The sequence below is a fragment of the Podarcis pityusensis genome (assembly GCF_964106645.2).
Source record: "Podarcis pityusensis genome assembly, chromosome: 2".
NCBI lineage: Eukaryota > Metazoa > Chordata > Lepidosauria > Squamata > Lacertidae > Podarcis > Podarcis pityusensis.
In genome coordinates, this window is record NC_138029.1 from 82,965,687 (window position 1) to 82,981,097 (window position 15,411).

The window sequence follows — 15,411 nt, forward strand, 5'->3', positions numbered from 1 at the left end:
ATTACATTTATATGCTGCAAAATATCTATTGAATCCGGATATCCTTTTCCGCAAATGAGCAGCGTCTTCTTAAAGGGAAGGGGCCTTTCTTAATGTAACACACAACCATTGTGCAAGCAAAGAGATGGCCCTTGTGGTCTCTTCCAACTCTATGATTCTATGATTCTATTGACAACCATATGTCAGGAGTGCTCTGATGGTGTTTCCTGCTTGGCAGGGGGTTGGACTTGATGGCCCTTGTGGTCTCTTCCAACTCTATGATTCTATGATTCTATGATTCTAAGTGAAATACAACTGTGTGGTTCTGTAGCGCAAGTTCTTGTGCAATCTCTTTCACAAGGCCTTGTTTGCCAGGCATTGCTCCAGGTGTTGCACACCATTCCAAGATGTGTTCATGCTATAAATTATGTTGTGCTGAGCCTTCTGTTATCTGCAGAATATTGTCAGTGCTATCATTTCTTCAACGGGTGTAGCTCTAGAGGGGGATCCAACCCATATTATTCAAACAAATTATTTATTGGGTGTGCTCTTATGCATAATAAAGCCAGTCTAGGTAAGCTTTCTTCACAGATCATTCCCCCCAAAATGGAATCCCAGATATCTTAATACCTTAGATATTACTCAGTAATGTACTATCCCTTTTTCAGAAAAGGCTACAGTTCCCAAATCCTTTAAAAAGAAGTGTGTTGTGGTTTTAAAGAAACCCTTCAAAACTTTGCTAAGCGTATCCTCAAGCTCCTGCACGATCATGATAATAACTTACAAGCCCCAGATCTCACTTTCTGGAAACATCAATTTGCTGCACCACGTGGGATGTGAGAGGGAAGCAGACCCAAATCCTTTTAGTGCTGCTTCCACTGTAGGGCACTGCCCAGTTGTGTGGCTACCACTGCTCAGGAACAACCAGTGCTGCCAGTGGAGCTTAGGAAGCAAAACCAGGGAGCAGACTGTAGCGAAAACTCTTAGGAAAGATACTTAAGTTTGCTATGAAGGAAGGTTAGCTACAGGGCTGGGAAGGAATTTCACACACATTCACAACTGGTGTGGGTCTTTGACCTTCCTCGTAGCAACATTTGTGTTCTGATGGTTGTTGTTCATTATTTTATATTTCACCACAACTCATTATTGCAGGTGGAGAGGCATTGGGTTGAATCCAGAGCAGGGATGATCACCTCTCTTCCCTCTGGGAGATCCCCTTAAGGGATCCTGGGTGGTGCTTCAAGGCCTCAGAGAGGTAGCACACATACTGCATTCCAGGCTGTATGATAGGGTCATGGTATCAGTGCACACAGTGGTTGGCCTGCAAGTCATGCACTTCCACCAACAGCTGCCTGATAACTAGATCCCATCCTATGCCACTCCAAAACTCAGTGAGCTGTAACCAATAAAGTTGTGGCCTATTATAACCCACACAAGCCTATGTGTGGCTTTTCCTCTCCCACATTCCACACTGCAGGCTGCACAATATATCACTGACTTCCTCTTGCTTAGCCAAGCTGCAAAAATGACATAAGATATTGGGCAAATGAGAATTTTAGATTGAAGTTGTTGCTATGCAACTAATGCACTCCTTTGCTTGTAAAACTATAAGCAAATATACAAGAGGACAATACAGCAATGCCCACATGCACACACACACACACACACACAGAGAGAGAGAGAGAGAGATATTAATTGTTGACTTAAGCAGTTCTTCATAGATTCCTCAAACACATTTTTTATGTTCTGTAAGATTTGTGGCTATCTATCTTACTGGAGTTACAATTTGGGTATGCAATTACAATTATTGCCCAAGGTTCTGAATTAGCTACAAAGCGGTCTTGAGGAGAAATTCTCATATGTGATTTGGTATCTTCAAGGTTTGCTGAGGTGAATAGTAAGATCTAAGGCAGCACATTACTAGCTTGGGTTCAAACTGTAGCTAAATAAGGACAGGGCTTTGGCAGTAATAGTAAATTCTTACATCACAATTTTAAGTCTACCAATGTACCAATGTACCTCTTTGTACCATCAAAGCTGGGGCTCTTGAATTATGCTGCTTCCCTCTTCAAATATAGTCCCTCATGCCCCGTACCACACCATTTCCCTGACCTTCAAGAGCAGCTTTTCAGGGCCATGGGAGAAATGGGAAAGCGATGGGATGGAGAAGAGAGAAAAGCCCTATTTTGTAAGCAGAAACCTGTTTATGCTTCGCTGGATCCATCCTACCATTTCCCTGGTGGTATATAAGATTGATCCTTACTTTAGAATGAACCTTATCTGAAGAGAGTGGCCTTTCATATAAAGTAATGTGACCTTTAAGCTAGAGAATGTCTTGAGAACAGTCACAATTGATTAAGAGATGATTTGGGCAATTTTAGAAATAAGTTGTATTATGCACTGCAAAACACCCCCCCCCAACCCAGCAGGTTTAAAACTATTTCCGTATTTGATCTGCCTTCCCAGTGGTAAAGCTGTGTTGTACAGAACATCTGCCAAAGCTATCAGCAGCGGGGGTTTTTCACTAGGGGACATTTTAATGACTAGACATCAGTGATTTGAAGATACATTTATTGCAATCAATGAGGGCAGTCAGCTGTGTAACAGAAGCATTGTCAAAAGGGGTAGGATTGCTATTGAAATAAGTGCAGTGCTAAATTTGATTATGCATGTACTTTCAGGCCTAATACAACACTACATTGCTCTCAGATTACTTCCAATATATCTCTGAGGTTTGAAAGTGGAAATTGTATGAGCCTCTGAATTAGAAATAGTCTCTTTTTATGCATATAGTATTATGTCCATCTATGTTTTTTTTTTACTCTCTTGATCACAGACAGTAAGGTGCCTAGGTCCAATTACCAGAGTCTCCTGTTGTCTTTCAGTACTGAAGTGGTTTAAACCAAATCAAGGTTTTTCCTTCTCTCCAATAAGTTTAAAACAACAACTTCCACTTTCCATGGAAAATAAAGAGCAGCACATCTTCTGCACTTGCTAATTATGTTTTAGGTTCCTCATTTCTGATAAATCATATTGCTCAGTTAACTTGGAGTAAAGGAAGCAGAAATGCTTCATTTTTCTCTTCCCTTCTGTAAAGCCAAAGTTCTGCTGCCAGTAGAACTGGACAAGTTTGCCCTGCCAAAACCCTGGGGTGTAAATGGTAAGCATCATAGCCCAATCCAGGATATTTTAATTTAAAAATCTGAGGAGTCCTGAGCAGGCATATTTGAAACTCCTTCCCTCATTTTAATTTAGTAAGACAGCTGGATTTCTCGCAAAGCACAACAATTGAGATTTCACATTGAGCTCAGTCATAAGCTCTGTCAGTGACAGCTGTGCCAGTTTCTGGGAAGACTGTATTTGGGGGGGCTTTCCAAAGGAACCACAGAAACTAAAACAAACAAGACTTGCTTCCATGTATTCTAAGGATGGTTGTGGAGATTGGGGGGCAAGTAGAGCCTTCTGAAGCATCTTCTTGCACTTTTTCCTGGCATGGGATTCTATAAGTGATAGGTGTCTACTTGTGACAGGGAAATCCATCATATAATAATTTTACTTTTACCTATTCCAACATATGTGTCTATTCAGGAATAAGCCCCAATGAGTTCAGTAGGATTTACTCCCAGATGAGTGTGTATAGGGTAGTGGATTAGGTGACGTCCAAGTTATACTGCTGGCTTAATAAATAAATAAAAAGGCAACGAGTGAAATACTAACATTTGACAATATTGGGTTGCCATACTGATCAGTATGTGTTTTAGTTTAAAGGGATGGGGCCAAGAGAGAGAGGTGTGGCTAGAGGAGGAAAAGAAGGGGCCAAGAGCCCCACTGTGCCCAAGGACCCCTGGAATCCATCCCACAACCACTACTGGCAGCACTAAATGTGTTCGATTGATGTGTATATATCTGTTTATTTCCCCTAAAATACAGAAGAGAGTGAGAAAAGATGCATGCAATGAGGTGGATATTGTAGCTTTGTTGTTTCCTGCAGGGATGTGGAACCTCAGGCCCAGGAGCCAAATTCAGTTCTTCAAGCCTCTCTGTCTGGCCCTTCAGTTTGTCCCCATGCCACACACCTCACCAGCCCCTCTTTGCATCCTCCCTGAGTGTCCTTGAACTCTGGTAATGCTCTTGCTGCCTGGACGGCAGATAGAGCAGGCTTGGGAAATGTGTGTAGAAAAAACCATCCTGAGATCTGTGGATTAAGGGCAGTATACAAATTCAATAATAAAAAGAGTAGTAGGACAGTCGTACCTTGGATCCCGAAGGCCTTGCGAGTAAAACGTTTTGGTTCCTGAACACCACCAACCCGGAAGTGAGGGTTCTGGTTTGTGAACATTATTTGGAACCTGAATGTCCGATGCAACTTCCGCGGCTTCCGATTGACTGCAGGACCTTCCTGCAGCCCATCGGAAGCTGTGCCTTGGTTTCCGAACATTTTGGAAGTCGAACGGACTTCTGGAACGGATTCTGCTCAACTTCCGAGATACCACTGTAGTAGTAGTAGTAGAATTTGCCTTTTATCTTTTGCTTCTAGCCCCACCCATCATTGTTATGTGACACCCCCAAGAAGGTTGCCCAGAGCTCCCCACCCCTAATATACTGAAGTCCCCACAGCTATAGGGATTTTTTTTACTACATGTTAAAGAAAAGGGACTTCACTTGAATTTGAGCAAAATGCTTTGTTGCTACAGGCTTATAATTGCCAAGTTTGAGGCGCCAAGGCACAATGCACCAGGAAATTTTCCTGAAAACCCACTACTGAAATGTATTTCTGTACAGTTCACATTTTTTAGATGGGTCTTGTGCCAGAGAACTTCCTGATGGTTTGTGTTCCAAAAGTTTACCTGCTCTGTAGGCCCTATTTATTCAGGTTCTTTTCTTTCCTATATCCTTACAGTTAGGTATTCATGGATATGCATTCGCAATCACGAACAATGGATACATTCTGACTCATCCAGAACTCAGGCCTCTGGTAAGATAAAAAATATGTTGTCCGATTTTATACATGCCGAGATAGAGATGTTTACATTTTCTTCTTCTTCTTAAGATATACAGAATTAAAGAGCAGAGTGTAATGGTTTCACAACGACGACGACTAAAAAGGCTACTATTTAAAAATAAATGCTGCAGACATTTTTTCCCCTAGAAGCTCCAATGCAAATAATAACATAAGCCTTTGGGTGATATAGAAATGCACAGGTTGTATGGTGAGAGACCCAAAACCCCTGTAAGTGCAAGGCAAAGCCATAAATTGCTGCAATTATGTACACTTACATTAAAGTGGAATTCTGTGTTCCTAAGTAATAGCCCCTATTTGTCATGTTTAAGTGGACTCAAATTTCTAAAACTGTGTGGATATTGTATGCAAGCTCCTTCTCTTCTTTATCTTCGCTTGAAGGATTATTCCCCCAATTACTCTTTTTTAAAAAAGTGAAAATTCATTTCCATTACCCTTTTTGCCTTCTTTTAATTAACCAAAGTCAGAAAGAAGTTTGATGTGCCTGTTATATAAAAGTTTATTGAATGATAGCATAGGCTGTAGCTTCATTTTTTTGGTTTTATAGGAACACTTTAAGAGTTTCATCACCATTGAATCTAACTAAAGGAGTGGCATTAGTGAATTCACTATAATATAATATGGATGCCATTTCTCAGGTAGGCACTTAATGTAATTATCAGAATTCAACAATAAATAAGCAGAAAGCAGCAATATATCTCAGAGGAGTATTTGCATATTTAAAAAAATCAGGATTATTGTACAGAAGGATTGATGGAGTCATAATTGGAGCTTGCACAAACATTTATCCCTCTAACGTTTGGATTAGGCATTACACTTGGTTAATATTTACATTTGAGTGGTTTTGATGAGAAGATGAAATGAAATTGTCAGAACACCAACATTTTCCTGGCTGTTCCTCCTTCCACTCCCAAGAAGTTTTGTTTTAAAAAGAGAACAGTGCAAAAAGGCAGTGGAATTACTTTTTTGGTATAAACTGTTTTAAGGGACATTGACAAATTTAGACAAATTATCCTACCTATAAAATCTGCTTAGTATTTTGGGATGGGAGCAGCAGTGTAAAGCAGGGGGTAGCAGCAGATGTGATGTTAGTCATGCTATTAGCAATTATGTGAATTGCTTCTCAAAGTGAATTGCAGGCATGAGCAGAGCAAATCAGGAGCAGGATCCTGGTGTGGGGTGTTCCTGCTGTGGTCTCAGTCTAGATCAGGCCCCCTGCACTGGCTGATTTCAATGAGAGGGAAGCTCCCTTTTGTTTTAATAGCAAATAGCAGGTGTTGTGACCCCAAATCAGAACTGCAACAGGACACAGTCTGCCTCTTGTGTCGGCCTCCTGTGCTGGGGCCATAGTCACTCCCAGCACCTGCAATTTGCTTTTAGATTTCAAAACACTCATTTGCTAATTGCTTGAATGGAGCCTTCCTTAGTTTATCATTCAGTCTTCTAATGGGGTGGGGCTTTGCTTCAGACTCCCCCCCCCCCCCACATGTAGATGGCGGGGGGTCAGAACCAGCAAGCATAACCTTGTTCTTTCCTGGTGTGATTACAATTGTTCAAGAGAAGAATGGCTGAAACAGTCTTATGCATTTCCTATTTAATTCTCTCTCCCATCCTGCTCCCGCCCCCCAATACCAACCCATGAGGTAGATCAGCGTTGTTTCCATTTTAAAAATAGGGAACAAATTCTGGGAGGCAGTGGGTTAGTTGCTGTCAGGGAATCTGTAAAAGGGAATAAGAAACCCAGAATCTCCCAGATCCAACACAGTGGCTGCAACGGATATTGTACAAAGCTAGCCTGGAAGTGGTGGGTTGAATCCAGCGCCACATGTGTGAAGTTCCACTCACATAATGATTTCCTCTTATGCATGGAAGGGGCTGCAAGGAAGAGAAGTGTGGTGCTAGCAGAGCAACAGCAGTGGATGCTCTTCAGTTCTTAGATTAGCTGCTGACTAACTGTCCTTTCCAGCTGGGCACCCTTGGTCAGAATTGTATGCAGAGTGTAAATGTTATGTTCAGTCGTATATGTAACCCTGCTTCCGGGGGGGGGGGAGGGTACAAGAGACAAACCTGTTTGTGTGCATACATATTGTCTGATGTGTCCCCCACCCCTCAGAAACAACAACAACAAATAATTACCATGTACCACTAATATGTGGCCAAGATATAATCAGTACACTTAATCAGTTTGTGAATAACTCTTTAAAATGTCATTTGGGTAAACAGGATTTCTTACAACCTGTATAGTCTCCTTCCCCACCTTTTCTACATTAACAAGTTATAGAAAATATGGACAAATATCTCACCATGCCTTGTTCTCAGCAGTGAAATTTAAAAGGAAAACTCCTGGAGAGTTTAATTCTAGTTTATTATTGCTAGGTGGAACACACACACACACACACACACACACACACTCAGCAAATGTTGTTGTTTCACTTAAATATAGTTTTCTGTGAGTATTCAACTTTTGTTCAATTTTATATATTCCTTTGTAGATATATGTAATGCTTTGTAATGTATTACAGGAAAATCCACACTCTTTGAAACCAGTTTTGCACTTTAAGAGCATTATAAGAAGAATGTTCTTTTCTGGTTAGTCTAGATCAAGATGAATTCTTTAGGAAGTAAATCAAAAGTCCTCAGAAAGCTTTGCTAATAACATTGTTAGATGCTATTTAATTTCTGCATACGTAGGAACAAAATGTCAAAAGAGACCATTTATAATATTCATGGATTCTTTTAGAAACCTCATGTCCTCCCCAGTTTCCTAGAACTCCCACATCCTATTTTACTGACATTATTTGATGTACTGAACAAAGTCACACGAGCTGTTTAGAGTGGTCCTAAAGTCTTTCTCATCTCCCTCAATGAGCATTACATAGATGGCTGTGAGCCTATTGTGCCCACCCAGCAAACACACACACAGGATTTCCACTCATACAACTGGATTTCCCCTTCTGCTCCCCCTGCAGGCCCTTGTATGCTCTGTTATGGGAGAACCTTTGGAGCAGATTTTGGGGGCTATTGGGAGCTCCGAAAGAAGGAGAGAGAGAGAGAGAGAGAGAGAGAGAGAGAGAGAGAGAGAGAAGGGGGGAAGGGCAGCCCCGTGGTGTTCAGGGAAGTCCACTCATGAGACATTAGATTTCATCCTATGTGTTTACTAGATCCCATTTTCTTTCATGGCCTGTTTCTATAATGATTCAAAAGGACACGAAAGGATTCATTTGTGTAAATATGTATATGCTGCAGGAATACATATCTCATTCAAAAAGAGCATTTGAACCAAAGCCTTTTGTGGACCATTAGTAAACACATAAACTCCTGTATGTGCAGCACCCCCCTTATTTTGCTCAGCGGTACGTACCTTTCTGTTCCATTTAAATGAATGGGTATCCTGTTTCTGCAAGGAATCTATGACTACACAAAATGCACATACTAATTGTAGAACAGGGATCCAGGAGGATATGCTTTGATATTCCATTTAGTTATGCTCCTAGCTAAAGGACTGTGTAAAGACTGTGAGATCTGTTCAGTTAGTATTCAAAACAAGTTCTTGGGCTTTCAGAATCCTTTAATCCAGTTGGTGGATCTCAGGATTCTAGTACAAAGTAGGTCCTGCAAGGCAGATATCTTCCTACATGGCTCTGTGAACTTAAAAGTAACACAAGGGCCCTTACCTTGTCTTCTTCCTCTCTTTAATTATGGGTTCCATAAACTAGATCTCATGCATTCCTTGTTTAGGAGGGAAATGTGGAATGAATTCCAGCAACAATAAATGATACAAGACAGATTGGCAAATGATGTAATCTTCCTTCCTTGTTTTTGTTCATGACAGCAGTTTTTTTAATGGGAAAAAGTGGATGTTTCCCTTCCTCACATCACTGCACATCTCTGGCTCATTACCATACACAATCATTCCAATGGTAAGTGCACAGATAAATAAAACTGTGAGGCCAGGGAGCTCACTACATTATATGCATTCCGTGGGTTTTTAGGGTCCTGATTTTTATTTTTATTTTAATCTGGATCCTTCAGCATGGTTTCATATCAGCACAGCAATAGAAGGAACTTAAAAGCCATCTCCATTTCCTCACTTATTTGAAGGATATGAACATATATCCTGATTAGCTTGTGTATGCTGTGCAGGTCAGAGGTGCTTGTGGGATGAAGAGCAACAATTGCAATGAACTCAAATGATAAACTAATAACCAGTAGTAACTAATGATAGAAAATTCCCATTTAATGTTTTATTTATTTTTGGTGGTGTAGTGATTACTGGAATGGTTTGTTACGGTGGGAAAATTGTAAATGTGAATGGGCCAGAAGTCATTATGTGTATGAAGGAAATTTGCTCTCAGATCATATAAGTTATTGGGACTATGAAGATTTTTAAAAATGACGTGTTAGCCATGCAATAGGAGGAGGTATTGTGAAATGCATTCCCCTTTGAAGGGGACTAGAAAAACTGGCTAACATGTGTAGTAGGTGTATTATACAAAAAGTCAAGTTAAAGCTCTCTAACAATTCTTCATTTCAGCCATATTTTGATGGATATGTTTGCTGACTTGAACTTTATAACTGAATCATCTTGTTGAGATTCTGTTTCCTGCCAGGTTTACACAAATTAGAAAGGGGGGGCCTGTGACCTTGCATAGGTTGTTGGACTACAACTCCCATCATTCGTGCCACTTGGGGCTGATAGGAGTTGGAGCCTAACAGCAATCTGGAGGGTTCAGCATTCCTGACATCAATAACACTTTGAATTGTGATCATTGCCAATTAAGTTGACATTCTCTTGATCAAGTCTTCAAGAAGAAAGCTAGTATTGACCTTCAGAGGAGTGCAGTAAGTTTAAATTAGCCACAGAATCTTCCAAACCCTGTGGATAAACAAAGGTGAGCGTAACTCAAATCATCTGAGCAGCTTTCCTTATAGATACTTGCGCTGGTGATGAACTATGTAAGATCAGACATTAGATGGCAGCATAGCACTGCCATGTATAATCAACCATTGACATAGCCTTCACTGGAATCTGAGCAGGCAGAGCCATTATTCCACACACACACACACACACACACACACACGTTTTGAATATGTTGTGTTTATGTAAAAAGTGAAAGTTAAGACTTGTATTGAATGTGTTTCTCTTTACTGCAAAACACAGTATTATTAAAATGCAGAAACAAAGCCCCACTGGCATAAAATCATATATGGCAACAAGGAAACAGAAACTCTATATGGTTCACTTTCTGCTACAGCTCTGTTTGGCTGCAGTATAGAAATATTAACAGGAAATGTTTCCACGGTCCAAAGAAGCAGCCTTGAAAAAATGCATATACTTAAAACGCACAGAGTTTATATATATATATTCTCTTCCACAACGGGAAAGCTAGTAGGCGTCAGAGAGACAAAAAAGGAAAAACACCAGCCACAATTCAAAACACAATAGTAATGACTCCTCTTGTATTACAGATGAGAATATATAGTAATACTGTGTAATACAGAGCACAGGAAACATCCTCAAATTAATTCCATTTGTTCTCATCGTGTGTCTTAAAAACATAAAATTGTGATCTTAATACATACATACATATATATATATATATATATATATATTATTTGTAAAAAAAAATACATTCTTAGGTGTGTGCGTACACACACACAGAGACTGTGTTTTGTTACCCTACATCATGATATAGTATCATTCACAGAGACATTCTCACATGCTGAATGTCAGCTGGGCTCTGAGTCCAGCCACTTCAATCTGTAACTTAGTTTTTCTTTTTAGTGAGTGAAAGTCACTCAGTCACTTCATTGACACCTCTAAAATTGTCGAGACTCTTCCTAAAACTTTGAAGAGCATTGCCATCCCCTAGTTCCTCTCCCCCAAGTGATGAAAAAGAAATTGGGCTGAATGAAGGCTTATAAGGGAGTAACTGCTCTGAGAGACCCAATCAATTTAGAATTTGGGCAGAATAATCCCAGTTTGTGCTGCTCGCTATGGTTAGGAGGTGTCCTCCTGACAGGCCTCACTGGCAGTGGGCTGCACCACTGCAGAGGCCCTTGCCAAAGGTGGTATTTCAAGCAGCGGTAACCAGCAGTAGGTCCTCAGAGTGATTTGGGGGAGAAGTCAGAGCTGGGCTGGCAATGGATCAAAGCAAACACAGTTCCTGGAGAGGAGTCTAATTTTGGACCCCTGAGCTGCAGCAGCCTGAAGCTGGCAAAGCAAAATAGGTACAGCATCTCTTCCCTCACCTTCTGCCTTAGCCAGCAGGAGCCAACAGCAATGAATCTGCCACTGCACACCCTTGCTCCTGTTAGAACTGCACCCTTAAAAGCCTACACTATTTGGGCTTTCAGTGCGAGCACATATACACTCAGATTTTCAGTGGTTTTCACAAGCTACCTGGCAAGCTGTCCTGTGGACCAGCAGTGGTGTTCTGTGCTTGGACCATCCAAAGCTCCTCATCAAGAAATGAGCTGCCTTGCTCTCATCCATAGGAACCTTCTAACCATTCTTTAACATTTGTTCCATGTAAAGTGCCTTGTTGTGGTAGATGCAATGATGCCAGCTCTATAGCCAAGTTTGCGTACACGATCTTTCTCCTTTGGTTATAGATGTTTCAGCCACCACGTATCAGCATGGACATTGCAAGTGGGACAAAATTAGGCCCATACTGTATAAATAACATTGGAAGTGTTTTAAATTAAAATGCCAACTACATTCAGGATATTTCTCCTCATACTGTCAAAATTTCTCAATGGACTGAGAAATAAATCCAGCTGAAACAAATGGGACTTAATTCAGATGCATTCTGATCCAAATAGTGCGCTAGTATAAATCAGAGGCAATTAAAAGTTTACCGCCTCTGAATATGGAATTTTGGCTCTCATAACTATTGAAATCAGTGCCCCTTTTCAGTAAAATCTGGTTTCAGTTGAGGTGTAAGTTTCTCAGTTTGCTTATTGGAGTTATACAGCTTTAAACTTATTTCTGAGGGACTATTCGCTCTAATAAAGTTTAATAGCATGTGTAAATGCTTCCAGTTCTGAGTCGTAGCCAATTTCACATTGATACCGCATTAAGACGTTGGTCTTGAAAAAGCAGTTGATCCGCTACTTTCGGGTTGAGGGACCTGCCGCCCTCCCAGTGCGGCTAGTAAAATGGTTCCAAATGGAACAGAATAGTAAATATGAGCATACTCCAATGTTTGACATAAACACGATTTGAGAGACAATAAAATATGAACCTTCCTTGGAATGTGTTAAATGTAATCTTGTTGTATAGGATAGATCTCAATATTGTGCTATTACAGACACTCCATCTGTGCAAGCATTTCAGCTTGCCAGGTACAATGATCAGCCCTTTCTTTCCCTACACACAGCTCTGAGGGTTCTCCTGACCCCTCCAGACCCAATTTTGGTTGTGCAGCGGAAGAGAAGGAAGCCATTTTGCATAAGTGGAAGCCCTTGCGCAGGCGAAAATGGCTCCAAGAGTATATTTGTAAGAAAGTTGTTCCCCAAGAGTGTAGCAAGGAAAATTCACCAGTCATTCTTTGGAAATCATTTGAACTTGCTTCCGAGTAAATGTGATTATTGTTGAGAGTTTAGGATTTTGAACTATTTCTGTAAACTGCTTGAAGTTTTACTAAAATCAAGTCGTATATAAATGTTAACTCCAATCTGTGACTCCAGTACTATTATTGTCCAAGAGCAAAGTGGTGTGTGTTCTCCCTGCCTCCTTAAATGTATCAAAGGCCTTGGGGATAATAAAGTAACACATTTCAGTTTAATAATTTGGTTTGCCAGGGGGATGCAGGGTGGGGGGGAGACTCCCTGGTCCTGAACAGGATAACTGTTCCCCTGAAAGACCAGGTGCGCAGCCTGGGAGTCATTTTGGACTCACAGCTGTCAATTCTGTGTCCAGGGCAGCTGTTTACCAGCTCCATCTGGTACGCAGGCTGAGACCCTACCCGCAGACTGTCTCACCCAAGTAGTACATGCCCTGGTTATCTCCTGCTTGGACTGCTGCAATGCACTCTACATGGGGCTGCCTTTGAAAGTGACTCGGAAGCTAGAACTAATCTTGAATGCAGCAGCTAGACTGGTGACTGGGAGTGGCCACCGGGACCATATAACACTGGCCCTAAAAGATCTTCACTGGCTGCCAGTATGTTTCTGAGCACAATTCAAAGTGTTGGTGCTGATCTTCAAAGCCCTAAATGACCTTGGCCCAGTATACCTGATGGAGTGTCTCCACTCCCATCACTCAGCCTGGACACCGAGGTCCTCCTCCAAGGGTCTTCTGATGGTTCCCTCACTGCAAGAAGCAAAGTAACAGGGAACCAGGCAGAGGGCCTTCTCAGTAGTGACGCCCTCTCTTCAGATGTCAAAGAGGTAATTTTAGAAGACATCTGAAGGCAGCCATGTATTGGGAAGTTTTTAACGCTTGATGTTTTTATCATGCTTTTAGATATGCTTTAAGCCACCCAAGGTGGCTGGGGAAACCCAGCCAGATGGGTGGGGTATAAATAATAAATAATAATTAATAATAATAATAATAATAATAATAATAATAATAATAATGTTATTTGTTATTATTTTACAGCAGGCTGTTGAACTTTCATTTTCTGAAAAGAACCTCATCAGCTGTTGTACTTTGTTTTCTTTATAGGCACCAATGCTGGATTGAGAAACATCATGGATTAGACACAATTTAATGTAGGAATGTAATGTTAGCATTATCAAACCATAAGCGAGAAAAATACATTGAGAATCTGCCACAGGGTTTTATCCCCCCCCCCAATAAATGGTATTTTTAAAAACTGAAATAGAGATTCAAACCACACACTAGGTTTTCCATGCGTTGTTAAGAGCTTCTATAATAGATCATACAAAGACAAGCGGAAAATAGCCCCCTGCTGCCACTTGCCTCCAGAATCTGGGGTATACTCTTTTTTTCCATTTACATTGGTGCCCACATATGCTAAGAACACGGACACCTGGTCAGTACCCTCTTTCATCAATTTATCAAAACATTTCATGATGCCCACCAACCTTCACACCTGCATGCCAAAACCCTGTGATTTCAATGAGCAAATCTGCCACTAGGAGCACTCTAACCCAGAAGCATATAATTGATGAAAGGATATCAGCTCATCGCCAAAGCTAGTTTCTTACTTTTTCAAACATTAGGCCCACTTACTCCATGCTAGCACTGCATACAGGCCATCAACACCAGTATATTATCTCTTTTAACAATATGTATTTTCCATCAAGGAAGATCTCCATATTAACAGTTTAGCCAGGTCAGGTACCATTTGCACTGAGCTCTCTGCATTTGCCCTGCATGAAAATAATCAGGCAGTTTGCTTCTAGTTCCACTCCTCTTCGATCGCCTATTCTTACGACCACAAGCATGTGACAGCTTAACTCGGCTGTTTCTTTGCAGGCGCAGTCGGCCACGTGATCTCACACTTATTTCTAGTCACGTAGGATAGCTCAGTGCAAATGAAACTTTCCTTTACTTACAGGCAAACTGCAACTCATGTATATAATAAGAACACAAATTCCCAACATTAGTTCAGATATGATGACAGTGTTGGTTTCATTTTTGTAATAATCCTATATTCTACAAAATCCTATTTGTTCTTCTTTCAAAAGGAAGTTAACATGAAAAATATTCACAAAATTATAACTGCCCTTATACAATTGTTTTCATCATTGGCCTTGGTAAAGGAAGTTGTGTATATATATAGGAACGAAAGATAAAAACCTTCCCCTAAATACGATGGCAGTTTTGTACCCAAAGCAAGTTGCTGCGTTTAAGTTACCGGTAAATGTTAACAGCCACAATGCATTGTATGTAGCAAAAAAGACCCGGTGTATTTAAAGATTGCTAAACCAGTATTAAGGCTTTCATAGCTGTAAATTCTGGGAAAATTTGTTTCTCCTAATATAGAAAAACAGAGAAATCCAAGTCTCAGAGGAAACATTAATGCCCCACTTAAACGGTGTTAGCCTTTCATAAGCAGCAAATCTCATTTCTCTCTGGGGAGTCCTGCCTGAAAACTAAGATAACCTACACTTACCCTTGCTTTTTCAGAGACTCCATAAAACTCTACAGCTGTAGCTGACAGTGGAATATTTAAATGATTTGAACAGTGTAAATGCCTTGTGTTCATTTAAATAACTGAAGAGTTCAATTACTGGAATGTCAACAATTATTCCTGTCGGAGTTTACATGTTAAAAAAGAAAGAGCATCTGAATCCCTGTGAGGGCATTAAATTGCTATCTAATTAGCAATCCTAAATTACATATATTAAAAAGATAATTAACAGTTTGAATGCCTTGCTGGAGAAACCAGTTGCACATACAAATGAAATGCAAGAAATTTGGTAGTAATATACTTGCA

The 15,411-nt window shown here is 40.5% G+C and overlaps 1 protein-coding gene across 2 annotated transcripts in view; it reads left to right on the plus strand.

The window, feature by feature from the left end:
• Positions 1-15,411, plus strand: part of CACNA2D3 (calcium voltage-gated channel auxiliary subunit alpha2delta 3) — a 479,869-nt gene that overhangs the window by 351,174 nt on the left and 113,284 nt on the right. For both annotated transcript variants that reach the window (XM_080996726.1, XM_080996727.1), the window contains one exon: positions 4,880-4,954. In XM_080996726.1, the coding sequence (XP_080852852.1) occupies positions 4,880-4,954 (75 nt within the window). The remainder of the gene's footprint in view (positions 1-4,879; positions 4,955-15,411) is intronic.